Genomic DNA, 22,399 nt, shown 5'->3' with positions numbered 1-22,399 from the left:
GGAGCAGGTCAATGTGGTAGTCGGGGTCGGGGGGGCGGTCGCGGATCAAGACCCAGGGCGCCTCATTCGAGGTCAGCCCCCCCCAGCGACACCAGGGGGGGGGCGCCACACGGTCGCAGGATGACCTACACGATGCTGGCGGAGCTCTCGGAGAAATCGCCCTCCGAGGTGGCCATCACCCTCTCCTCCTCTCCTGCCTTTCAAGCGCTCCTGGAGGAGCGAGATATCCGGCATGACCTCGTGCAGCTGGTTTGCTCTGCCCTGAGCAGGGCCTTCCAGTCGCGCGTGGATAGGAGCACGGTCCAGCACCTTGCTGGTGTGGTGAAGGACAGCGGGTTCCTGCGCACCATCCTCCCGCAATACGTAGGTGGAATGAGTTCAGAGTCCGACCCCACCCGGAGGGAACAGTACCCGCAGCACTTTGACAACATGATAGCTGTCCTGTCTAAGGTACGAAGGCTGCATGGGCAGCTGTACACTAAATGACATCCCAATTGTTGTGCAATTGTTGATGGAGAGGAAGTATTGATTATATATATTTGGAGTGTGTCCAGTCAGTCAGACTTGTGTGCCTAATTTACTCTTTTTAGGATTAGGATTAGGATTATGCTGAATTTGATTATTATGATTATTATTATAATGTATATAATTTGGTGCTGCAGGTGCTCAGCATCTTCCCAGCCAGCTCAGTCCAGGCTGTGTCTGTACTGGTGGTTCTCTTGCGGGCCTCTCTCATTGGCCTGAGGGACTCTGGGGTTGACATCGCACGTCCAACTGAAGAAAAGCTGGAAGACATCCAGGCTTTAAGCCTGCAACTCCAAGAGAGATCCAGGGAGGGAAGCCTGCGTTCAGACCGGGACCTCCTTCCACTCTTATCCGACCAACTCGACAACCAAGGTCATCAATTATTAAGAACAGATGTTTATTGTTTAAGACTAGTTTAAAATGCTGGCAAAGATTTAGACTTGAGACTCATTAATTCGTAACATGCATACAAATTTACTTTAACTGTAACTGTAAAACTGTAAAAGTGCAAACTTCTGCTTATCCAGGTGAGGAAGATCTGGAGAACTTTCGTACAATACCCATCTATCCAACCAGAGAGGAGTTCCATGAAAATAAGACACCCTACCTGAGGCCCAACGCCACTACTCGCCAATACGCCAACACAGAAACCTACCTCGACACGCACTTCCGACTGCTGAGAGAGGACTTTGTGCGGCCTCTACGTGAGGGGATCCAGAGATTGATCTCGAGCGATTTGGACCAGGGGAAGAATACCCAGCAGCTTAAGAAGGAGCGCTTCAACGACATCAGTGTGTACTTTGACGCCAAACTGGAGTCGCCTCTGTGCACTCGTTCAGGCTTAGCCTATGTTATCAAATTTGACGTTGAGCCTCTGAAGGTGAGTGTGTGGACCGACGTCCAACAGTCTTTCTATATTAATCACAACAACCATTGAACATTATTTTGATTATACTGTTATGATGTAATGAAGGAACCATCTTTTTCAACAGTTTGTTCGCTGGGAAAGCTCAAAGCGGTTACTCTATGGTTCTTTGTTGTGCATGTCGTGTGACAATTTTGAGAGCATCCTGTTTGCTACAATATCTGAACGAGAGCTGAAAGACGTGAAGAAAGGCATAATTCAGGTCATCTTTTCTGATGAGAGCAAACAAAAGCTGGCAACCATGCAGGTAGGACTTTGTGTATTTTACTGTGTTACTGTGTGGGGTATTAAGGTGGCATTGTATAATGAATATCTCGCAGCAATAACCTACCTTTTTCTACAGACCAATCTGCCGTTTCTGATGGTGGAGACGTCTGCCTACTTTGAGGCCTACCGCCATGTTCTGGAGGGCCTGCAGGAAGTACAGAGAGATGAGCTTCCCTTTCAGAGGTTAAACATTTGTTTAATTTTCTGCTAACAAAAAAATACATAAACAGACATTGCATCATACAATATCTGTGCATGCTTGAGAGTTTATTTATAGAAAGATAATTATTAATGTAATACAATATAATCTCACCTCATTAAACCTTACTTTTTAGTCTTCAGTAAGTCAACATCACATTGGGTGCTCTTTTATTCCCTGAATCACTTGTATGTACTTATTTTACAACCAAGATCCCCAATGTGTCAATCCCCAATGTGTCGACTTCAGGTATATAGTGGAGTGCAGCCCAGATGTGCAACCCCCACGGTATCTGAGGGAAAACGACATGTACAACCTGGAACAGGTGGCAGACCCTAAGAAGAACCAGAAGATCGAGCCCTTTCACTGCCTCAGGCCTGCTGACTGGCCTGCCAAGGAGACCCTCGACCTGGACGAGTCTCAGATGGAAGCCTTTCAATTGGCTCTCACTCAGGAGCTAGCCATCATACAAGGACCCCCTGGCACTGGTAGACACTTCTACTTTAACCATAGATCAAAAATATACATTAATTTGCAATTCAAGTTTTATACATATATTTATGTATACATACATTTATTTATTTAAAGCTGATTTCGGATAGGTTCACATATTCTCTGATTTGGCAAAGTTGTGCTGGAATGAGAGGTACGAAAAGTGGGGGAACACACTGTAGGATTAGATCTCATATTCCAATCCTGGCTGGATCCACATCAATGCTTTTTTTTTCAGTTTGTATCTGGATCGAGGTTATCCAATCCAAAAATTAAGGAGGATTACCTGATCATTGATAGCGAAAATGGGATTTCCAAATCCGTATCATTCTCATCTAGTTTTTTGGATGATTGTCTCTGAATGGTCGACAAACATTTGATGTTTCAATTAAAACCAGAAGCTTTTGTTTTGGTGAGACACTGTAGACAAGAAATGACTTATCTAGTGTAGGAGGTGAGGGAATGTATTTGGTCCTGAGTTAAACTGGTGGTCTGGGACAGATGCATGCTGGAGACGGGGAATCATGCAATTGCTAACGGCCCCCATGCCCTTTCAGGCTAGCTCAAGCAACAGACTCAGGATAAAACATACTCAAATTAGGGCGGTTTCCACTCTACCTGCGATTATGGTTTCTCAGGAACGTAAAGCTTGACAATCATTTTGTGCTGTTGTTAGGCTGTAACTACATTTCTGATCCGTCTATAGGGAAGACCCATGTCGGCCTTAAAATCGCCAAGGCTCTGTTGACCAACCAGGGACTCTGGAGTGCCGGTCAGGAGGCTGCGCCAATGCTTGTCGTGTGTTACACAAACCACGCTTTGGACCAGTTCCTGGAGGGTAAGCAGGCACCACTGCCACCACAGACAATGTGGCCCACAGACCCTTCCTATTGGTCTCAATTCGTCCCTCGACCAGGCCCAACGAGCCTCTCTCACCTCGCTCTACCAACATGGAAGAGAAGCAGGAGAAACCGCTTAAGAGCTTAATTCTATAGGTGAATCGCTCTCCACCAACTGCTATGAGCAAACACAATTTTTTGTTTTTATAGATATGAACTGATAATCGATTCCTTACAATTTCCGATATAGTTACCAAGTAAGATTAGAAATAAGTACCGTAACATGGTTCTTTCAATACACCCATGTTTTGGGCAGATGCTTTGCAGTTCCTTTGATCATTGATTTTTCCAGCTCTATGCACATGATTCTTCTAGAATGAGCTTCTTCTTGTCACTCAGCCTATCAGGATGCTATACATATCACTCTTCAACATGTTTAATGAAGTTTAAGCATTATTGAAAATTAAAAAATTCTGGTAAACTTGCACACCTCAGCTTTAATGTTCGATTCACTAATTGTATTGGAATGGGTAACATCTTTTGGGAATTCTGTGAGAGTACAACCCTATTCTGCTCATATTCCACTCTACAAATTTCTTCAAACTGCTTTAAGTTTTGCTCTCTTGCTTCGTCTTCCTTTGGATATTTGAAGGTATCCATACATTTCTAAGAAAAGGCATTGTAAGAGTTGGGGGCCGGAGCAACAGCGAGATCATAAAGCCCTTCAACCTTAAACATCTAATGGAAGCCTTCCGCAAGGGGAATTTGGATATAAACATGCCCAATCACCTACGAAATGCTTTTACAGAGGTGAGATCCCATGACAAACTGACCTACCGCTAATCATAGCAACAACAACTAGATAGGAGCTCTATCTATTTATCTGTCTGTCTGTCTGTCTGTCTGTCTGTCTGTCTGTCTGTCTGTCTGTCTGTCTGTCTGTCTGTCTGTCTGTCTGGCTGGCTGGCTGGCTGGCTGGCTGGCTGGCTGGCTGGCTGGCTGGCTGGCTGGCTGGCTAACCGACTAACCGAAAGCTGTACTTAGGTCAGATACTTTTGCTATCCACCTGAGCAACTTTTTGGTTATGTTTTATGTTGCTTTCGTGTATTTGAACAATGTCCGACACAATTACAAATACAATGTTGACTCGATTAAACCTTTTTGAATAGATTATAAGCGATATAAGAAGTCGGGAGGATGAAATCAATGATAATTCGGTACAACTACAGTGCAGTCAGAAGGGGGTCCTCCGGGAGAACATTCTACAAGAATACATTTCAGATAGACACTGGCCCAGTCTGGAACATCCTGCAAGTTTCATCTGTAAGTTATTAGTTTGTTTTTCATATTATTCATATGATATTTTTAATGTACATCATTAATCTTCCATGCAATTCTCCCAACAAGTTGGCTGGTACAAAGAGCTGCATTCAAGAGAAAAAAGGCAGAGTCAGATGGTTGAGTGGTTGGAATTAGGTACCACATTCTTCCAGCAGGAAGTGGAAGAGGAAGCCCATGAAGGTGAGGTTCCTGCTTAACAACAAAATAGTCAACTACTTGAATGGTTGCCCTACTGGTTCCGTCACTGTTGAGGAAAACAGCCATACATATTAAAGGGCTGTACAAATTTAAAGTTAGCGTTGGCAATTTATTTCATTGCAAAACAGTTTTTTCATATTTATAAATCCTCTTTACACCCGAAAGCATTTTCATTCTCTTGCGCTCATTGCTCATGACCACTGTCTTCCACAAGTCTTTAAAGACAGATTGCGGGCCTTGACATTAAGCTTTTTAAGCTTTTTCTGTTATGTTGTATTTGCCCAATAGCAAAACAAACTTGCCCAAAATGGAAATTGTAAACCAACAAGTATTTGTTGAATTATAATAATTTATTCAAATACAAAACATAACAATTATGGCTGCAACGCTTTCAAACCAGCTAGCCCAACAGAAGAAACACTGGGGTCTCAAAATTAATTAATTGATATATTAATTTATTGTAACATTTATTTTTATTGATTTTTGGTGAATATTTCAAACTATTAATTGCATCCCGATTCGCTATATTGCAAAGTAATATAATGATTAATTATCAGCAAATAATCCCCTGTACTAAGTAACAGCCCACCATTGGCAACTACTACATCAATGAGAATGACAAAATGTGTTTTTATTGATTTGTGGTGATTTCTTTCCTGAAACAATTCCACGTTGAAGTCTGTGCGGTGTAATTTGTAGACGGCCCCTAAAACAGATAGCAGCCGGAACGTAGATTTAACGGTCCCATGACATGCCACCAGGTGTTGGCTGATGACATCACAGGTGGGCGTGTCCAACTAGATGTGTGCTGGACAGATCAGTCTACCAGCCTAACCAGTGGACTGTAGCAAACGTTGCTCATCTTTCGTCACACATCTAGGTGGACACGCCCACCTGTGAAGTCATAAGGGACAGATTTCCAAAACAGCTTGTAACGGCTAATCAACCCACACCTCGTGGCATGTCATGGGACCTGAAGTGCTGTTCTCGCCCAGATATCAATAGCAACCTGTCGTTGTGATTTTTGTTGATATAGTGTCCTAAACTGTCCTCAACATACTACACCCGTAATGTAGAGAAATTGTGTTGATGAAACCGATAGCGGGGTAGTCACAACCGCAATCAGTTAACTTTTACCCGCCGGCAAGATGGACCCACGTTAGCGTTTTAAAAAAAAAAGAAATACTTGCCCATGCAACTAAATGTCGCATTTAAGTTGCCCGATCACAGACACCGGGCAAGCAGGCAATCATTAATATCGAGGCCTGCTTGCCAGCTAATCATGTGTTTTGGGGGAGTGGATTTAGAGGGAGGCCTGATGGATTTTTTTAGGTTAGATACTTTCAAAGACATTCTTCTATACCATGACAATTGAAAGGAAACAAATAATTTGATCACACAAAATAGCTTCAGAACATTTATTTCATATTTAAATTACATTTAAATTTAATTTGAATATCTTTTTTATACATTTTGTAATATCCCTGGCTACACTGACTATCACAGTCTGTATCACAGTAGATTGACATAAGTCAGTACACAAATCTCCTGTAAACTGTATACACACATTGATGTATTAATTACATACATCAATAAATAAAGTGGGATTGGAAGAAATTAAAAGCAGCCACATTTCTTAACAAGATTTGCGTAAATAATATTTTCAATTCCTGGTTTCAATGCCTCAGACATTGAATCGGACCCAGAAGCGGAAGAGGATGAGATTATCCAGATCGCTGAGGAAGCAGACCGGATTCACAATGAGCGATTTATCGAAGTCGGCTTTGAGCGTCCAAATTTGAGGATGATAAGGCTGCAGGAAGTGCACCAGGCAGAGGAACAGATTCTGGCAATGAACTTTAAGAATGTCCGCCGACAGAAGGGCCAGAGTGACCAGGAATGGCAGGTAAAGCTGACAGCCTTGTTTCTGTTGAACAGTGACGTCATGCATCTTTAATACATCTTTTATAAATTCTTAGCTGCTTTTTGAAGTGCCTAAGAAGTGCCTCATAAAATAAAGAAAGTAAAATTGGAGTTCCTTGCTCAACGGCAATGGGAGTATTTAGGAAGAGCGAATAGACCATGGCCGTATCATGAATTTCACTCGCTAAACCTTTAACTTATTCATCTGAAATAATACACACAAGTGATCTAAGCAATCGTAGTTCTTTCATACTTTGTAATTGTAATTGTAACCTAGAATAAAACCTTATTATATTACGTTATTCTGAATTTTTCAGATGCAAAGAAACCAGAGGAAATGTATGAAGAGAAAATTCCGGAAGGAACTGGATAAGGAATCAGATATGACTGAAGCAGAGGAAATGGCCATATTAGACGTTCGGCAACTGAGTTTGGCAGAACGATGGAGACTTTATCGGTATGGGTGAACTTCTTTCACTTTCACTTCCTCATGACCTTTTTTTTCAATTATTTATCCTGACTTCACTTATTACTTTCTTTAAAAAATAAATGTATGTAATGCAGAAAGAAGCTTTAAATATGTGAATAGGTAGACTATCTTTGGCAATATGATGTTATAGAAACTAAAACAGAAGAAAATGAGGTAAGATTGTGGTTTGATTCTTCAGGGTTTAAATTCACATTTTACATTTAGGGCATTTAGCAGACGCCTTTATTCAAAGCGACTTACAATAATTACATTTGTCAGAAGAAAGAGAAACAATAAATCACCATTGGTACAGTGAGGATGGTCATAGTAACAAGTGCCAAGCACTAACGATTGTTAGGTAAACCGATTCCCCATATACAACAAGGATAGCTAGGATAAGATGCTACACAATGGTACGTACTATTTTTAAGTGCAAGTAAATATACATACAATACATACAATAGTGCTTACATTCAGTGACTGGAGGTACGGGGGGAGGAGTTCCCCTTTACCCCCTTTTAAAAAATAATAATGCATGAATGTGCAGATAGTCTTTTCTGAAAGGAAATTAACATTTTTAATGTAAAGTGCTCTCTAGCACCATCCTGACCCCCAACGTCTGTCCAGAAAGCCATGCTTCTTGTGGTGTCTTATTGTTGTTAAAGCTGCCCCGACCAACCAGTAGGGGTCGCTAATGCAGCGACCATGACACAAACCATTCTATGCCTGCCTAACCTAACCTATGAACACAGATACTGTAGGACCATTATTAAAGGTCCATGGCATGAAAATGTACGAGGTTTTCTAACATTAATATGAGTTCCCCTAGCCTGCCTATCGTCCCCCATTGGCTAAAACTTGCGTTCGGTGTAAAACAAGCACTAGGTATACTGCTCGCCTGTGAAAAAATTGAAGCTCAGGCGCGCTGATTTGGAATGTGGCCCCATATATCGTCATAAGGGGCCAAGCTCCTCCCCTTTCTCTGTCTTGCCCGCCCAGAGAATTTGGCCCGCCAATGAGACGATGAGCTTCGACCGAGCTAGCGTCACATGTGTTTGTGCCCGCTGCCGAGGAACCACCGCCTCGGCGCTGCAGGAGGCGGTGGTTCCTGAGCGCTGACCGCTGCCGAGGCGGTGGTCCCTGGAAGCGAGGCTCCGGCGGAAGACAACCGCGCTCAACAATTGCGGGTAACAATCCCTTTCCCCTCCATGTTGTGATTCAGCTTACTTCAGATTGATGTGGACATGGAAGAACCAGAGACATCGGAGAACCCGACACAGTCTTTTGAGATCCATAATATCGTCTGGAAGCTCACACAGCTTTTGGCGGTGATAATATATATTATACGAAATAGATATCTATGTATAATATGATAATATTTAGATATAGAGCTCCAGGACTCCCGTGGGAGTGTTCTAGATATTTACAGAACACGGCCAAAGGCTGTGTGCGCCTCGCCATTGCGATACAACCACTGTAAACAGAGCGCATGGTACCGTGGCCGCAAGTTGCTCAGGGCCACACCCCCATCCTCCTCCTTGACCCGCCTCTCTCCTCATTTGCATTAAAGCTACAGACACCAAAACGGCGCATTTGGGGAAAGCTCAATGTGCGACTGGCTCGTACTGGCTGTAATTCTGCACCACGGCTGAATTTCGGGAACGTCTTCAAAGACTGTGTTTTGGGGCACACTAATATTTAAATTAAAGCATCGTTAAAGTAGCATGCCATGGGACCTTTAAGAATAAAAACACAGTTATCAATAGACAGTAGCAGTCTATCAGTATAACAACATGGCTGTGATGTACTGTGTAAAAATCAAGCCAATAAAAACAAAGATGAGCTTGTTCACGTCTGTTAACAGTATGCAATAAGTATCTAAAAAATCTCTGCGGCCCATTGGCCAATCCTGCACAGCCCGGTACCGGTCCGTGGCCAGGTGGTAGAGAACATCTGCTTTATGGGATACAACTTTCTTTTAAGTTTTGTAACAAAAATAGTATCCCCAAAAGGACGGCATGACGTCCACGGGGTCCAAGTTCTGAAGTTCCTGATGAGGATCGTAAAAGAAAATGGTGTGTTTTTCTCTCCCCACGTCATCTTCTGCAGGCTATGGGTGTCACGCTACAGGTCTTTTCTGCAAGATCAACTTCAGAAGTCCATGGAGGAATACCAGAACACGGTGGAAAGGTTGGAGGAGGTGCGGCTCAACGAGAAAATCAGTCTCCTCCGCAACGCCAAGGTATAACCACAGCTATTATAGACTGAGAGTTATGCCATCCAGGATGAAGGAACATGAAAGGAAAGAGACTGCAGTATCATGCTTGAGAACCGCGGGTAGTGTGCTAGACTGTGTGTAACGCACGGAGATGGGATTTGAATCTCCATCTACTTAAGCTTTAAGTGGGCTATTCACAGGGTATTGGAAATTCACTATTATATGCAATACCAAGCATACTGCCTACAATCATTTGCACCCCTGGTGGTCAATGCACATATTCAGCCAAGTTGCTTATCTTTTTATTTGAACACCTTTTGGTAAAACTAAGACTTACGATTCAAGAGGTTTCATTTACCCAAACATCAAAATGTTGTGTAATGCCCAACCAGGTCATCGGCATGACGACCACAGGGGCGGCCAAGTTCCGTAAGATCTTGCAGGAAGTGCGTCCGCGGCTGGTGATAGTGGAGGAGGCTGCTGAGGTGTTGGAGGCCCACACCATCACCTCTCTGAACCCAGAGTGTCAGCACCTCATCCTCATCGGAGACCACCAGCAGGTACTACAACAACAACGACAACAACAACAACAACAACAACAACAACAACAACAGAGAACACATGTTGGGTCTTAAAGCTGTCACTTCAGCACTTTAGTTAAAATTAACGATAATGAAGATCTAGATGCCATAATATTATGAATCCTACTTTCATACACCTGGACGGGCAATACCACGTGTGATGTTACCACACTGTCGACTTTGAAACAGCTTATACTGGCGAATCAACATTAGCAAACCAGAGGGGTGTTCCACGAACGGAGGTTTAACAAACACTGAGTTAACGCTGAACTCTAGGTTGATTGACCCTGTGCCGACCAACCCAGAGTTTTCGGTTCCACAGCAGCGGTTATGCATTAGTTCAATCAACTCGGGGTTGGTTAACACACGGTTGTGCGCGTCCACGCCAAACTTAAAAAGACGTGATGTATGGATCATGGAAACCCTGATCGATATGGCGAAACGGGCCGCCTATTTCAATGAAATGGAACCCCAGGTTCTCCTGGAGAGCTATGACGAGGAGAAGGACATTATCACAAGAAAAGGGAACGCTAAAACCTCTGGAACCCGGAGAACCAAAGCCTGGCAGCAGATCGCTGACCGCGTAAATGCGTTAGTTACACGTCAAAAGCATGATCCTTAATATTTGAGCCATGAATATATAAATATCCCAGTTAAGCATTCTTAAAGATCCTACCACATAACCCCTTTCTTCTAAAACAATATGTACTCCGATTGCTTCCAAGCGGTCAGAGGATCAAGTATAAAAATGAAGTATAAAAAACATACAAACTGGTAAGCTTTTCCCACCATCGTATTGGTATAAATTTAAATAAGCCATTTTTTTAAGCCAATCGTGAAAAGGCCGACAGTCGGCAGACTGGATCTGGCCCTCAAATTGTCTTGACCCCGGTGGAGGAGCTGTTAATAAACATAAATTCAGGGCGCCCTGGCATGGAGGGGGTACCTGGAGGTACCTACCACCTCAGAGAGTCATGGGCCATACCCCACACTGGTTGAATGTAGGTTTTTGTGTTTTCTTGTATTTTAGATTTTTTTTGCCTTCGAAGTAACACATGCAAACCGTGTGCGTGCCACAGCGCATACTATTCCAAATGTTTCTTTTTTGGTAACTGGGTAGAAAACCTAAAAGTGACAATTCATCAACTTCACAGATCAAGATGGATCAGTGCTTGTAATGAAGCCGCCGGCTACGATCGAACATTCTCCAGTGGATGCAAGTCCGTTAGGACTATTTTATACTTTATGTTGTAAATGCCTCTCGGCATAGTACTCAGACAATATTGCTCTTTGTATGATAGGAGGCCGATACAAATCTTGGATGGGTCATCTGAAACGACTGTGATGTGCTCAGCATCTCCAGCATTATAGCCTAGATAAAACTACCATTTGAAAAAAACGGAGGGCTACGCAAATAGTCTGGAGTGAACTGAGGCCAGGTCCTCGATTGGTAGTGTTGGCTATGTAAGGCTATTTAAATATATTAAAGATTTGCGCGAGAATCTATATCTCTCCACTCCAGCAAAAAGTCATCCAATATGCCAAGATGTCGAGCCGTGGTCTTATCAATCGCTCCCGGTGGATTGCACGTATAATTTGCGCTCTGATATCAGCAGTTCTCTCATCAAAAGGGCATGCCATTGTGAACACATGAAATCTGCGGTGAACGCCGGTTGAAATACCCAAAACCGGGTTATGTTTCAAACTTAACCTGCGCAAAACCTGCTCCGACCAGGTTTGATTCAGAGCATATGTTGCTATAGCAACTAACATACCGTGATCCTTTTGGAACGGAAAACCTAGGGTTACAGCAAACCCTGGGTTAACTTACCCGGTTATGTGATAAAACCGGCTTTGTGGAACACCCCACTGCTGGTAAAATAGAGGCCCTATGAAAGGAAAACGGAATAACGAATAAAGCCCTTTCCCTGGGAATATTCCCTTTGTCACTATAATGTGGACACATTAGGATTCAGGATTCAAGGATTCAAGATTCAAAGTTTTTTATTTGTCTCATACAGGATGTACATTGAAATTGTTCGTGTGACATACTCTGTATATTATACTCAGAACTCTAATGCAAGCTCCATTCCTGAGGGGGTTAGATTAGGGGTCAAACAACAACAATTGAAATATTGCAGAGTCAATAATTCCCGCTTGATTAGAAGTGTCAATCACATATTCTATAAGCAAAGCAACTTGACACACTATTTCTCAAACAAATGTTGTAGTATTTTACTTGAGTAGGCTGCTGTTCAATGACCAAGGCCCTTAAAGGGGACATGCTTTGAACTAAAACACATACATATATGATGTTTTCTCTCCTGGTAGCTGCGGCCTAGTGCTACAGTGTACGATCTGGCAAAGAATTTCAATCTGGAGGTTTCCATGTTCGAGAGGCTGGTGAAATCTGGTTTCCCTTTCGTCAGGCTCAACTATCAGGTTGGTACAATGGCAGCCTCCTGCCTTGATTTAAGAAAGGCTGGAAATGTTCACTCTTCTCGGTCACAGAATATGAAATGTTGTGGACATAAATTGTAAACCTAAATATATATATTGATGTGTGTTAATATGTATGGGTCTTTCTACATACAAAACATAATTAATATAAATAAATAGGGGTGTGACGAGATCTCGTGCCACGAGATCTCGCGAGATTAAACTCAACTATATTACCCGTCGCGTTAAAAATCTGTCTCGCGAGATTTGTGAGCTATCCAAACTTCTATTTGTGGCCTGTAGGGGCAGTAATGCGCCTTTGCTACGTCTAGCCCGCCAGAACCTAACGAAGGAGAAGGAAAAGAAGAAGAGGAGGAGAAGGAGGGGAAGCAGGGGAAGCATAGCCTGGCTCCGCCCGCCTAAGTACTTCCGCTCAATTTGAATTTCCCTTCAGTACTAGGTCTGGACCTGCTGTATTTAATTTGGTTTTCTGGTGCCGCCACAGCGGCCCCCAATCAGCGAACAGAGGGCGTGTCTGAGAACAATGACGATAAAGTCGTGCGCCAGTTTGAGTTGTTGTTGTAGGTCGGTAGTTGATTTACAATGTGCAATTTTTCCCTGATAAATTAAATTCGACCAACAAAACCTGCAGCTGTCGTTGACGGACATTTTCGTGCAGACGCGCAAGGTGTTTGGTTTGTGTACAACCTGCGCGTGATTCCCGGCGCATGACATACGTCACAACCAAACGTTAGCGATTGGTTATGGCAGATCCAGAGTGGCACTGGGCAGATCCAATCATTTTAAACTTCAACAGACACCCGCCTCCAAGTGAGTTAACGTTTGTCAATTGATTAGGTCCCGACTCTCTGTACAAATGAAATGAAATGAAGTGAAGTACGAGAGTCTGGTAGAACCAGAGCCCGTCTACGAAGAGCCTGGGCACTCCCTATACGCCCCATTGTACCGATTTTGGTTGTAGTTCCATGAGACATCCACTGGGGGTGATCGCGGGCGAGTCCAGATTGAATGGGAGTCTATGGGGCTAAACGGCTAATTATGCCTCTTTCACCTGCTTGTCGTTGAAATATCGCAAATTTTATTGTAGATTCCGCAAGTTCAATATAGATTATGGTTCAAAAGTCAAATGAGTGAGTACTTATGTCCTTTCGATTTCGTACAGTTTGGGCCGTTGTTGGCCATACACGCTAGCATTCTGCTAATGAATGCTGATTGGTCAGGGACGGACATGCGACTGATTACGACCAGAGACCCTTCTTACGGCATCTGAAGCTGAAGAGCAATCAGAAACGTGTTAACTCAATTTTTGAGTACTGTATTTATATTTTCCTGCAGGTCCTTTTATTTTTTAGATAGTATGTATGGTGAAAGTACATGGGCATAAATGGAATTTCTTCCATTTCTTGTGTTCAATGTTCAATGTGTTATATACATGGTAGGTACGGTATGACCACCTTAAATAATACAGTCAATATCCCGCTCAATATCATTTAATCTGTCATTGTCTATTTTTCGAAAATAAAGATAGTTTAAAAAAGAAATGCCTCGTAAATGTGCAATGATAAACTGCACTTACAGTGGAAACGGATTGTCCGTCTTTTCGTTTACCAAGGACAGAAAAAGGTAACGTGCTTGCTCCTGTATGAATGGTCCTACTCCTAGGCTACCTGAGGCTTCACCTGGTAAGGAAAGTTGCGCTGGAGCCCGGGTAATATCGCATATGGCTTATTCAAGTTGCGCGCTAGACATTCTCTAAAGTGTCGAGACTCAAGCACTTAACTTACCTTAACCGATTGTTCCATACAAATGGTTAGTTAACGATTTAACAACTTCAACATCTGCTATTACAGTTGTTATTTTTTTGTAGGACTTGGGCTAATGACCTTACACAGAGGGAAAACCATCTACACCACTTGTCACTGATTTCTATGCATTCACTGATCTTTACAGATGGCTTTGTTTTAAGCCATTGAATATACCGTAATTGCTCTGCCATGCAACACATTATAAGCTACACATGTTTGTTAAATGAGAAACATGGTCTGGGTCACATTGAAACAGTAACAGTTGTATAACAGTAATTATACAAACATTATACCAACATTGCAACAGGCAAGTTTATTCAAACATCACACTAACAAGGACACAATAAGAACAGTAACTAATAAAAAAAAATTAGAAATGATTTAACAACACTGAACATACTGAACAGAGGCAGGGGAAAAGGACAGAGGAAGACTTGTCCGTTGTCACAGCATCAAGGTCCGACTGTAGAGATCAAGAAAGGAAGAGGCATGAGGAGAACAACAGAACACTGCTCTCTAGCAGATTGTTTACTGATGTAAACTAAATTAATGCAGTCTTAAAATTATGATTCTAATCCAGGTTTCTATTTTAGGAGAAAGAAATGGCTCATAGTCGTTACTAAAAAAAAAAGCTTTATCATCGGCACTAGTGAGGATTAGAAAAAACACACTCTGTAAGTAACATACATATGTAAAACATTCGCGCATTTCTTTTTTTTACATTAGCTCACTAAAACTCTAACTAGCGCAAAACAAAAGCCTTACCTCCAACAGCTGGTGTTATCGTTGCGGGACAAGGGAAGTGCTTTAGAAACTGCCGTAAAGCAGTACCTCTGACAGTATTACAGTGTGTGACGTCATCGCATGTTTTTAACGCCTTTTTAGAACAGATCCGTGACCTTAAAAAATGCAATATTCATCTGAGTTTATTATCTTAGCCCCACCCTTTGATAGCAACTTTAAAATTACTTGACAAAAAATTACATCGTGAGAAAAGTGGATTCTGAGGATAAAACCCCGTTGGCCCCCATTCATTCTGGACTCGCCTACGAGCGCCCCGCGTGGTCAAAGATTATTACTGCAACCAGTCCAGAAAACCGGAACTAACCCGCGAGTGCCAGTTCTCCTCATATTAGACATTCTCTGGTAGAACCAGGCTAGGGGAAGCAGCCATAGGCAGTCAGAATGACGTTGGAAAATACCCGTATTACGGTCGAAGATGCCCCCGCCACTTTTAAATCATTTGTTTGGCAGCATTCTGGGTACCCGGCGGAAATTATGAATGGCAGTAGAGTGACTGATAAGACACGGACAATACCAAGTTGTCAGTGACATACTTGGTCAGACTGTTTGCACTATTTGCACTCTGTATTGACGAAGTAGAATTTTGATTTGGTTTTGCAGATAATATTGTTCGCACTTGAAAAAAATAGAATTATTTAATTTAAGTTATTTTACTTCAACTTTTATAAATTTTAGTTATAGTTTCAATTTAATGCATGTAAAGAGATATAATAAAACATTTCCAAATGCATGTGCAACTCGGTTAAATAAAAGTCTGTTGTTCCAGTCATATATTTTGTCATAGTCGTTTTCTTAAAATCTCGTCTCGTCTCGTTCTCGCGAACCGAATATCGTGTCTCGTCTCGTCTCGTGGGCTGAGTGTATCGTCACACCCCTATAAATAAAACATGTTGAAACAATGAAAGCAAAACCAAATATTATATTATATTTTCGGAATTTGGGTTCAAAACTTCACTGTTGTCCCTTATTGGTTTGTAAGCAAAAGATCAAACAATGACGAGCTGTGTGTGTGTGTGTGTGTGTGTGTGTGTGTGTGTGTGTGTGTGTGTGTGTGTGTGTGTGTGTGTGTGTGTGTGTGTGTGTGTGTGTGTGTGTGTGTGTGTGTGTGTGTGTGTGGTCGTCGGGTCAAGCATCGCATGAGGCCCGACATCGCCCGCCTCCTGACTCCTCACATCTACCCCGAGCTGGAGAACCACCCTTCAGTCATGGACTACGACAATGTCAAGGTGCTTGTTGAATCCACTGCCTCTGCCTCAGGGTGGCAGACATCTGCTGCTCTCTCCTCAAGCAGTACACACTTACTGGCCTGAGGCTTTTACATCTATTTAGAGGGATTCAGAACGTATGACCTTATGAGGGGAGATGGCGTTTCCAGTGTGTGTTAGAGCATTTGATCTATTGATCTGATATTATTTACTATCAACTAGTTTTCTTTGTCCCTTCTACATTTAAAAGTTTCTCCTAACGTCTCTCTTTCCTCCTATTAAATATATTTTAATGCTTGTATATGTCCAAATAGATGATCCCTTCATAGCCATAATGAATTATCTCTATTGTCTGCTTTATCACAGGGCATCCAAACCAATCTGTTCTTCCTGGAGCACAGCCACCTAGAGGAAAACCTCAGGGATGGGAAAAGTCACGAGAACAAACATGAAGCCATGTTTGTAGTTGCTCTGTGTCGCTACCTTCTGATGCAGGACTACAATCCAGAACAGATTACTATCCTCACCACGTACAGCGGACAGCTATTCTGCCTGCGCAATATGATGCGCTCCTCCGAGTTTGTAGGGGTCAAAGTGCATGTGGTTGACAAGTACCAAGGGGAGGAGAACGACATTGTCTTGCTGTCTCTGGTCCGCAGCAACACCATGGGCAGTGTGGGCTTCTTGAGCATCCCCAACCGTGTCTGCGTGGCATTATCACGCGCCAAGAAAGGCCTCTACTGCATTGGAAACAGTGCAATACTGAGCAAAGTCAAACTGTGGAGCAATATCTTCGGCACCTTGAAAGAGAACGATCAGATGGGCAAAGCGCTCACTCTGTGCTGTCAGAACCACCAAGTAAAACAGATTCAGGCCGCCTGCGCTGAGGACTTTAAAAAAGCCCCCGAAGGGGGGTGTTTGATGCCTTGTGAGTTCCGCTTGGACTGCGGCCATGTTTGTGCTCGAGTATGCCACCCTTATGACCCCCAGCACAAGTACTACAAGTGTGAGAAACACTGTGAGAGAAAACTGTGTGATCGTGGACACAAGTGCCCATTGGCTTGTCACCGTCAATGCCCAGCGTGTTCGGTGAAGATTGAGAAGACCATACCAGGTTGTGGGCACAAGCAAATGCTCCCTTGTTACATGGACCCTTCTGACTTCAAATGCAGGGTAATGGTCCCCCTCATCCTCAAGTGTGGACATACCCAGAGTGATAACTGCTTCTACAAGACAAAGGACTATGAGCCTAACTGTTGGACCCGATGTGACCTACAGCTGAAATGCGGCCACAGCTGTACTGGTACTTGCTACGAATGCAACCAGGGGCGCTATCACCTCCCATGCTCCTACCAGTGTGAACGTCTGCTCATTTGTTCCCATAAGTGCAGGGAACCTTGCACCGGTGAGTGCCCTCCATGCAAGCTGCCCTGTGAGAACGTCTGCATCCACAGCAAATGCAAGAAACGTTGTGGACAACCCTGTGCCCCTTGCGCAGAGCCTTGCGCATGGCAATGTCAGCACCAAAGCTGTAGCAAGCGTTGCCACGAATCTTGTGACCGCCCACCATGCATGAAGCCCTGTTCCAAAATGCTGGGCTGCGGCCACCCCTGCATAGGCCTCTGCGGAGACAAATGTCCAAACAAATGTCGCGTCTGTGATCAAGACGAGGTCACAGAAATATTCTTCGGCTCTGAGGACGATCCCGAGGCCTACTTCATTCAACTGGAGGACTGCGGTCACATTGTTGAGTCCAAAGCTATGGACACATACATGGAGATGGACCAGAAGTCAGAGGACAATGAGCAGATGGTCATCAAACTGAAAGAGTGCCCCAGATGTCGCACTCCGATTCGCAGGAACCTTCGCTACGGCTCTCACATCAACCGCAGCCTGGCCGAGATAGAGAAAGTCAAGGAGAAGATAAATGGACACAAGATAGATATTGAAACTAAAAGAAACACCATCAAAGTGCAATGGGGAACCAATCACATGCCACTCCTTAGATATTTGCCGTACGAGTGTCAAGATCATGTTCGAAGCCAATTGTCAGAGTCAGAACTCACCGCTAATGACTTGCTGGGTCTGGAACATACAATGCTTTTTATGGAGAGAGCCGCCATGCTTCTCAAGATCCAAAGAATGGAGATGACTGGAAACCATCGCCTCAGTTTCACAGACAAAGTCGATGTGTTCCTCCAATGGCTTCTTCACCCAAATCAGAAATTCAGTGAACAACAAGTCTCAGATCTGCAAAAGGAACTGCAGAGACTCACCCTTTTGGCTGAACTCAACGCACGGTGCACAATGGCAGACGCAAGAGAACAAATGACAGAAATCCAGGCTGAGGTAGATGCTATCAGGAAGGTTCTGGATAAGATTGACTCGTTCACTGAACAAGACGCAGACAAAGTGAAGCTGGCCCTAAAGGATATAGAAGAAAAGATCCCTTACACGGGCCTTGGCATTAGTGATAAGGAGAAGGCGATGGTCGTTTCAGCTCTGAAGTTGCCACCTGGTCACTGGTACAAGTGTCCCAACGGCCATGTCTATATCATAACGGAGTGCGGAGGGGCAATGGAGAGCAGACGCTGCCCAGACTGTGATGCCACTATCGGTGGACAAAGTCACGCTTTGGCCAGTGGAAACCAGGTCGCCTCAGAGATGGACGGAGCGCAGCACGCAGCTTGGTCTGAGGGCAATAATCTGTTGAATTATGGTCAAATAGACTTTAATGACTAAAACATGATCACCTGTTGGCTGACCAGGTTATGCATGTGGGGATTGTTAATTGGTTGGTAGGTTGACAGGATTAGTAGGTCGGCAAGTTAATTTGACTACTCTAACCTACTCTTTAGTAGTTTTACATCTTGCAAAAATTGTCTTATGCAAGAATGTTGGCCGATTATATGGGTATAATGATAAGGTCACTATGTAACTTCAACGCTATGGTCAAAATAGTTTTTTATCTTTTTAGTAACACACATGCCTAAAAACAGATGCACACAGTCTATAAATAACATGGCTACACTGGATCAATTAGAAAATATATCTTTCCGAAGAGCAGTACATTTGAAAAACAAATGATGATTTCTTTCTTGTTAATGCTTGAAGTGTTGTGCTTCAGTTATTACATAAACATAACTGCTTGTACTGCAATTTATTGTGTCAACTCTCCACTCATGAATCAAAGGACAACTACGTTGGGGAAAAGTACAACCTACTAAAATAGCATTGTCAAGGCAAGTAATGAAAACAATCACATTTTAAATGGATGTCTTGCAAAGTTACCGAGGCGGGCAATAATGGACAAAGATGCTGACAATGAAATATAAGAATATATTTATGCTGAATGATTATCTCATATATCATGTTAAGATGCTCAAAAAAAAAAGAGAAATGCTGTCAAAATAAGGTTTTCCATCCTGTAAATAAAACAAAAAAAGGAAAACAAATGTCATTTTTTATTATGTTTCAGAGAGGTCACCTCTCCGAAGTTCAGCACTGCAATCAATTGTGGAAGGTTGAAACCCCTTAAAGAAAACAAAGCGAATCGGTTGTGTCAACTAGGAGGGGGGAGGGGGAGGTATATGATTTGTGAACTCTGACGTTGCCCAGGGAACAGCTCTGAAATACTCAGATACCCTATATGTGTGATGAATCAATACAGTCCTCTTACAATACAGTGCTAATCAACAACTTTTGGATAATATCACTTAACACATCTTTATAGTCTTAAAACCTTTAAGATTTTCCTCTTAAAGGAAAATTATATTAGTTGATAAAAAACAAGGTTGTAAAGATCTATAAAATACCTAAATAAGGTTAAAACAAAAAACGAAATGACTATTGGACAATCAATAGTAGGCTAAGACTTCATGGTTCCAAATACATGCCAGAAGTGTCGCTGTAATCTGTTTTATTTTAAGGGTTTGCTGTCACAGCCTACAGAACCTTTTATATTTACAGCTGTAGGCCAAGAGAGACATTAGCGTTATAGGTGTTTATTAAATGTACAGGGTTAAACCAGTCATCAAAGCCTCCCTTCCTACCGCCATTTTGAAAATGTGTCATCTCTTGCCACAGTGTAATAACAGAGATGGGAACCCCAAATAAACGCATTTGAAACCTAACTATCCCTATCTATTCTAGAGGTGGGAGTTCAATCTATAACCTTTTTTTGCTTAGCTTTTTTGCTTGATTAGGATACGGTTTTAAACTGCATGTCCCAGTGTTTCCTGTTGCATATGAAGATTGGTGTGAGTCAGGACAAACATGATTTTGTTTTGGATAAGATAATGCAAAAAAAAAATATTATACCATGACAACTGTAGATATAATATAGGTAGGCTATATAATTATCCGTCCATCCATCCATCCATAACTTACTCTCTATTCAGTTAATATTTGGCCAACCTAATTTGCATGCAAATTACAGATGAAACCCAAATCTAAATATAACCGCAAGCTGTGATTAACGGGGTCCGAGCAAAATTAGAAGTCAAGAACACACTAATGGAAGATACATAAATATAACATAAAATTGTCATATTTAAAGGAACACTCCACCCATTTGCATTAAGCTTTGCATTGCTAGAAACCCAGTCATACTTTTGAATGGTCATGCAACACTATCTCATTTTCCCCTGAGACGGGAGAAATCCGTATTTACCTCTTACACTTCCTTCTGGCAATGATGGAAAAATCGTAATTTTGCGTCATTCCCAGAAGGAAGAGGGGGGATTTCTATTGAGACTACAAACACTAGTCCCACCCTTTTCAATCCGCCCATGGGGGGTGGGACCTAATGCGCTAACAGACCTATCACAGATCAGTGACAGTGCGTTAGACGGAGCAACAGAAATCCTGGCCGAAGGTACTCAATACGCAGACGGACACAATATAGAGGATTGGGATTTTGAAGAAATTATGGTAGAAACGGATGTTCGTGGCTACCTTTATGAGCCACAATATAGCGACGAGCAGCTGAGGGCTATGGAGGAACAGGAGTTGGCTGAAGCTGCCGCCGCTACAGCCAAGGCAGACGACCTGCCTGCCACAGACGAGGAGCCTGCAATGGCTCGAGCTGGGGCGGATTGGTGGTGGCTGCAGCTCTCACTGCACCAATGGACACAGAACAAGAGTCTGTCTGCTGCCGAGAATTCCAGCGGGGCCAATTACTTCTGTGACGAAATCACGGAATCTGAGGATGACACGGACGTGTGTGTTGTCGATCACCCGAGTTTCGCACCCCAGGCTTTAGGCCTCACTGAACAGTTGGGTACTGGATACATATTTCCGGACCCAGAAAGTGTACTGGAAACGCCGGCCAAAGCCCGCCGGGAAAAACAGACGTCTGAGCATAGAGTAATGCCGCGTTTCCACTGCAGGGTGCGGTACGGTTCGGTTCGCAAAGGTGCGGTACGGATTGCGTTGCCACCGCCAAAAGTGGGCGTGACCTGGACTGAGCCCTACTCGTTTTGCCCTCGTCTTCAGTACTCCTCCGTGCGGGTACTGAGTCTGAGACGCCTGAAAGGGTGCCGGAATATTCGAGCTACACACCCCCTCCGTTGATTGGTCGACAGAATCGTAACTTCCGGGTGACGGAACTGAGCTGGGCTATACCGCCCACTTCCTACCGGACTGAGGCTAACCGAACCGTACCGCAACCTGCAGTGGAAACGCGGCGGTGGTGCAGCGAGTGCAAAGCACTGCATGTGTTAGTTGGAGGATTTCTTAATTTTCTGCCTTTTCTCAGGCTAGGATGAACCGATTTTTTTGCACATTTATAATACATATGATTATTTACTTTATTAACCTTCAAATCTCCACCGGTGAAGTATTCCTTTAAGGAAAGATGTTCCAATAATAAACCCGAACTGCAGCCTCATTCACATGGTCAAAATGTCTATTGATAAGCACAGAACATCCAGAAAACTCAAAGCACACATTTCTCAAGTTAATTAAGGGCTTTCAAACCTGAAAAATCTTTGAAATTCTGGGGAAATTAAACATTTGTAGTCAAGAACACTAACGGAAGAAATAAAATATGACAGTTAATTATGAAGGAAAAATGGTTAACGAAGAAGTTTCCCTTAATGCCATACTGTGTCTTGGCAGTCAGATTCTTTGAAACTAATGGGCCATA

At 43.0% G+C, this 22,399-nt stretch overlaps 1 protein-coding gene across 1 annotated transcript; it reads left to right on the top strand.

Annotated features, from left to right (window-relative positions):
• Window positions 1–34: 34 nt before the first annotated feature.
• Window positions 35–20,533, top strand: LOC130402557 (NFX1-type zinc finger-containing protein 1-like). The gene is made up of 17 exons (XM_056606770.1): window positions 35–450; window positions 663–897; window positions 1,053–1,405; window positions 1,518–1,697; window positions 1,794–1,900; window positions 2,166–2,404; window positions 3,115–3,246; window positions 3,900–4,057; window positions 4,477–4,570; window positions 4,655–4,768; window positions 6,475–6,692; window positions 7,027–7,166; window positions 9,288–9,420; window positions 9,789–9,956; window positions 12,309–12,419; window positions 16,177–16,272; window positions 16,618–20,533. The coding sequence occupies exons 1-17, from the start codon at window positions 121–123 to the stop codon at window positions 18,991–18,993; spliced, it is 5,184 nt and encodes a 1,727-aa protein (XP_056462745.1). The 5' UTR covers window positions 35–120; the 3' UTR covers window positions 18,994–20,533.
• The last annotated feature ends 1,866 nt before the right edge of the window (window positions 20,534–22,399 follow it).

This window comes from Gadus chalcogrammus, chromosome 13 (genome assembly GCF_026213295.1).
Source record: "Gadus chalcogrammus isolate NIFS_2021 chromosome 13, NIFS_Gcha_1.0, whole genome shotgun sequence".
NCBI classification, from domain to species: Eukaryota; Metazoa; Chordata; class Actinopteri; order Gadiformes; family Gadidae; genus Gadus; species Gadus chalcogrammus.
The sequence above is the reverse complement of the archived record's forward strand: the minus strand, read 5'-3'. Positions and strand labels throughout refer to the sequence as shown.